General features: G+C 52.0%; 1 protein-coding gene across 1 annotated transcript in view; it reads right to left on the bottom strand.

The window, feature by feature from the left end:
- OTOG (otogelin) overlaps positions 1 to 5536 on the bottom strand; it is a 75810-nt gene that overhangs the window by 70041 nt on the left and 233 nt on the right. Inside the window, exons 2-6 of the mRNA XM_011378213.1 lie at positions 5290 to 5388; positions 4799 to 4859; positions 4631 to 4691; positions 1080 to 1155; positions 83 to 175 (exon numbers count right to left, since the gene is read on the bottom strand). Coding sequence (XP_011376515.1) covers positions 83 to 175; positions 1080 to 1155; positions 4631 to 4691; positions 4799 to 4859; positions 5290 to 5388 — 390 coding nt within the window. The remainder of the gene's footprint in view (positions 1 to 82; positions 176 to 1079; positions 1156 to 4630; positions 4692 to 4798; positions 4860 to 5289; positions 5389 to 5536) is intronic.

The raw sequence follows: 5536 nt of genomic DNA on the forward strand, positions 1-5536 counted from the left end.
CATCTAGGACCTTCATGCCTCAGGCCCATAGCTTTCCCTGTACCCCCGGCCCCTCCCAGGATGGGATGGAGCCCAGACTCACCCATCTGGCAGCGAGGCCCAGTGGCATTGAAGCGTCTGCAGTCACAGAAGGCTGGGTGCACACACTCACCCCCGTTGAAGCAGGAGAACAAGTCTGCAAGGGAGACACAGAAGATATCTCCCCATCGAGCTGAAACTGGCAGGACCCAGAGATGCAGCACCTCCCTCATGCCAGGGCACCAGGTCCCAGACCTCTCAGAGCTACATGGAACTCAGATGCCCATCACAGGTAGTCCCAACATTCCTCAATCACTAGCCTTAATGGGGGCACAAACATAGTGCCTCATACCACTGCCTGCTCCTCTCTCTGGCAGACAGGTAGCGGGGGCCTCAGAGTACTTGCCTTCAGCATGCACCAAGTAGCCCCCAGGCAAGGCAGGTAGAACTGAGACTACGGAGCAAATAAGGTGACCAGAGAGAGTGTCTAGAGATCTTCAAGTACTGCTCTTCCTCCCTGCTCCATGAGTGCAGGGGCCACGGCATAAACCAGGGGACGGGGAGAGGCCTCGCATTTGGAGTGCCGTGGAGAGAAAAGCCATAGAGAACAAGAAGACGAAGCAGAGCGGAGTGTAGTGAGGAACAGAGCCATGACACAAGAAGAGGGGCCACGGACACAGGACAGGGGAGGGGAGAGGCCACGGACACTGCCACAGAACACAGAAAGGGGTCACAGGATCAGAGTGAAGTGGAGGGGGAAAATGACTAAGCAACGAAGCACAATCACACTGGAGAGGGAAAAGCCACAGGGTCATGGTCATAAGAACAGGACAATGGAGAGGCAGCTCTCCTCGGTGGCCTGAACACATGCCCTCCCTTGCGTGGAAAGGAGAATGCAGAGTGAAATTGGAGGCTAGGGCTGGGAAGGTGGAAAGAAACCCCATGCAGGGAAAAGGGGTCACAGAAGGCCCTGAGTGATGTCCCACCCTGCCCTCACAGGCCTCTGCCACCGGCGTCCCTCCCACACACAGCCCACGGACCACGGGGAGGGGGCTGCTTACAAGATGGTGCACATTTGGCCCGATGGAGCCGCCTTTCCCAAGAAGTCATGGCCAAGGAGTCCAAGGCTTCGGCCTCCTTTTGAAAATAGGAGAGAATGTGATCAAAGACTGACCTCAGAGAGGGCAGCCTTCCCAAAGGTCACACTCAGCCCTTCCTATCCATCACCTGGAGGGAGGGAGGCTCAGTCGCTTCACCTCCCCAGGCTCGCCTCTGAGAAGTATACAAGGGAGAATTTCCAGGCCTTCCCTAGGAGGAGTGAAAGCTGGTTTTTACCCTCTAAAGTGGCATCTCGGTGGCCTGAACACATGCCCTCCCTTGCGTGCTCCAATATCTCCCAGTCTCCCTTCCCTTCTTCCTTCCCTAGTAAACCTCTGTGTCCTCCACAGTCCAACACAAAACCCCCTTGTCTGGACAACAAACATGGTTCCACAGAAACCACATGAGGCAAAGTGAAGAAACGAAGGCAGCCCCTCAACGTAGGGCGGGAGAACATCTCGCCCCACCCGTCACCCCAACTTTCCTTTTGGACTCTTCTCATAACAGCAAAAAAAAAAAAAAAAAAAAATAGATACCCCACCAATCCTCACCCACAGTCCTCAGAACTCAGCTCCAAGTCTGAACTTTCCCTGATACTACAAATCCGAGAAGGATGCAGGCAAAGCATAGCTAAGAAATCCTGTTTTCTAGGCCAGAAATTCCAACACTTGGTTTCTTGAGATATAAACTTCTGAAATCAGGACTGTTGCAGACATCATATGTGTTCAGTCACCACGTGGCTAGCTGACTTGGACACCTGACCCTGCGAAACTCTAGTTCGAGGTGTCTAACATCACCTGGCACTGGGACCCTGGGCACAGCAGTCTCCTCCTCGCTCAGAGCCTCACCCTCCTCACTCGTAAACTTCCCAGAACGATATGCTCGCCCTGGGCCTGGTGCAGTGAACAGAACAAAGTCCTTGCCCTCGGGAAGCTCATGTTCTTACTCACAAGGCAAACAAGGCACAAACCGCCTGTGGGTATGTCTCACATGCCTTCCTCCCTCATTGTCAGCATCCTTGGGCTGAATCCCCAGCCTCCAGGAAAGGACTTGGAACAGAGAAAGTATTCAGAACCCCTGGTCCCTGAGTCCAACCCCAGCTCTTTGCCCCTTCTTGAAAGTCCGAGACCCTCCACCTCAACCCCCGGCACTCATCCCCTCTCTTTTCACTGTCCTGCTGGTCCCTGGGAGGTCACCAGCCCCTCCTTGGCCAGGTTTCAATGCTCTCATTGTATTTTGGCCCTGAGTTCTGGGTCTTCTCTGTCTCTCCCTACCCTGCAGACCCAAGCTGAGCCCCAGGCTGCCCACCCTGATCAGAATCCATCTCACGGGGCCTCAGAAACCATGCGAAATAGGAGAGAGCAGCCAGAGAAAACAAGCCAATGTCTCGTAGGCCCCAGAGCGTTTAATTAAACTTGATCTTGGTGTCTCTCCACTCATCTCCTCCACCTCAGATGTGGTTTCCGAGATTGGAGTTACAGGGTGAAGACAGGCTGTGCTGCACAGAGTCAAGGCCATTTTCTGAGGGAAAAATTTAAATCCTGTCCAAAGGATTCGTCTTCAGGCGAGATCGGGTGCTCTTAATCATTTTTATGCCATTTTTATGAACACCTTTGACAATCTAGTGAAGCCTATGGGCTCCTTCTCAGAATAATGTTTCTAAATGCCTAAAATAAAACATAAGATTACAAAGGGAATCAAATCTATTGCGATATAGTTATGACAATATTTTATAAAAATGTGTGACTTAGTGATATCTGTACTTCTTTGTTAACACATTAAATAACAAGACCCAGGTGTTATCACTGCCAAACTTTTGAAGTAGTGAGCATAAATGAGATCTGGAGATGTCAACAACTGTTAGTTGGCAGGAAATATCTGTGATTTTTATTAGTAACAGTCACAGACACTGCTAACACCCTCGTGGTTTGTAGCCTATAGTAATAATTGAAGGGAATGCTAAATTTTAGTTAGATTGGGGTTCCTATAAATAACAATGCTTTTTTTCCCCATCTAAGTTCATGGACTCCTGATCTACACCAATTCTTTGAGAATGACTGAGCTCTGCAGGAGTGAGGCAGTGTTGAAATGAAAGGTGGTTGGCTGCTGGTTTGGAAGTTGGCTACTGGTTTGGAACGACCCTTGTCCCTTACAAATGAAGGGTCCCCAAGTCCACTTTCTAGCTAATGGCCTCATTCCCCTACCCACCCCCACTCCAATTGCCTTAGGAGAGGGCCATTCCAACCCCTTATTCTCTCTAAGGAGTAATGTGAGACTCCTACAGGGGCTGCCTGGTCCAGATGCTTCCCAAGGAAAAGTGAGGTGGTGGGGAGCTACCCTGGAATTCAGCAAGGAAAGAAGCCCGCCAGGGGGAAAGGATTGGGTAAGGATCGTTTCCCTCACTGACATACAGGGATTTCTAGAGTCCTGGAGCACTCATGGTGCCAGGAAACAAGCCACTGCACCAGGAGACCCAGCTCTACCTGCTCTCTGGGGGCCCCAGCAAGTCATCTACTTACCTTGATTTTCCCAGCTATAAAAAATGATGACATCATCTTTCAACTCAAATTACACCTGACTGTGATTCTAAAAGTTGGGGGCTGAAAAAGTGGGCAAATGAGAAGTAAAAACCCCAAATAATCCACACATTAGAGATTAAGCATGGTGCCTTTTACCTTGGGGGTCTTCATATCTATTTTCAAAGGGCAGGTATTTGGGACACATTGTTTTCTATTGTAAATAATGCTCTTAACCTGCTACCATGAGGAGCTACACAGTGCATGAGGTTAGGCTCAAGATGCTTGGGGGTCCTTGCTGCAGGCGGGCTAGACTTGTAACATGTCTGTGGTTGTAAATAGGAGACAAATGCAGTCCGGGATTAGAAAGAGAACCTGAGTCACCTGATCCAGACACCAGATAAGTTTAGCAAAGGGAGGAAACAAACCACCACCTCTCCCAAAAGCCTGGAGGACTTTGGGAGTGTGGGCAACAGGGAGTGGTCGAGACTCAGGATGGTAGCTCAGGGCTCTGCTTCTCAACCAACTCTTCCTTGCAAATCCCTCTAGGTGGCCCAGGTTTTCTCTCTTCTCAGGACAGCATTGCTGGGGCACGTGGAGATGGGCCTCTGACAGGGTTTAGGGCCTTTGTAATCCAGGCAAGGAAAAGAGAACTCCACTCTCCTAACTCCTCACCCCCCACCCCCCACTTTCACCCAGGGGAAAGGAGAGCTCAGCTTTCCCCTGATAGCGTCTTTTGTGCCCTACTCCCTTTATAAATGTATGAATAAATGAATAAAAACCGAGCCTGCTACAGGGTCCGAAGAGATGAAGAAATAGGAATAGAAGTGACTTTGAATTTGCATACCTCAGACACATACTGGAAACCTTGTTTGCTCCCTTCTGAATAATTGCAGAGATAGACTTTCTGCAACCTACAAGCTCCAGGCCAGCCTCAGACCCCAAGAGAAATAAGCCCCTGCCCCAGCAAAGCCCCCCTCCTCCAGGTCTCCCCTTACCTGGCCTCCCATCACTGTTGTCGCATCCCCTATGGCAAGGGTTGCCTCTTGATGGCTGTGGCTAGATGACAAAAAGCCTCACATGTGTGAGGCTGCAGGAATGGGCTCTGCCTCCCCACTACCCTCTGTGCTAACCCCTGGGGCAGCCGCAAGCTCAAACTTACTCACCTGGGATCCTGGGCTGGCTCAGGTTGTAGCTCTGCCTTCCCCGGGGGCGTGGGTGCTGATGCTGGGGAGGGGGGTGTTATTCTCCACTCAAGCTATGCCCCACTTTGTTGGGCCTCCCACCATCCCTTCTTCTACCTTCCGCCCAGCCTCCTTCCCCATATCCCTCCTATTCTCTGTCCCTGCAGCCTTCTCAAATCCTTTCTCCCCGTCTCTAGAGTCTCTTCAACCAAGGTCTCCCTCTTTCCTCCCACTATCTGTGTCCATTTCTCTCTAGTTCCCTATCTTGGGTGTCCTCAGCCCTGCCCAGCTTGGGACCCATTCCCTGGGTTGTCGCCGGTCTCTCTTTTTCTCTTCGTCTTCTCCCTTCTGACCCTCTCCCTGGTTGCGCCCTTGCCCTCCCTTAAACCTTGTCTTTTCTCGCCAATCTGCTCAGGCCTGTTCCCCTAAATGTTCCCCCAGCCCTGGCCTCTCCTAGTCCACACCCTTCTCACCGAGGGTCTGCACCCTCAGGGACTCCCCTGCCAGCTCTCCCCAGGACAGCCAGATGCAAGCAAGCAGCAGGCAGAGCGCGGGCGCGGGGTCGCGCGGGGCTGAGGTCCCCATAGGGGAGTGCGGGGAATAGGAAGCCTGAGCGCAGGCTGGGGGTCCCGAGTGCTTCTGCCAGCGACAGATAGGTCACCTCCACTCGGCAGCCGCGGTCCGTCTTGCTGTCTTACCCCAGTGTTCCCTCGGCCCCTC

Source organism: Pteropus vampyrus, unplaced genomic scaffold (assembly GCF_000151845.1).
Source record: "Pteropus vampyrus isolate Shadow unplaced genomic scaffold, Pvam_2.0 Scaffold334, whole genome shotgun sequence".
NCBI lineage: Eukaryota > Metazoa > Chordata > Mammalia > Chiroptera > Pteropodidae > Pteropus > Pteropus vampyrus.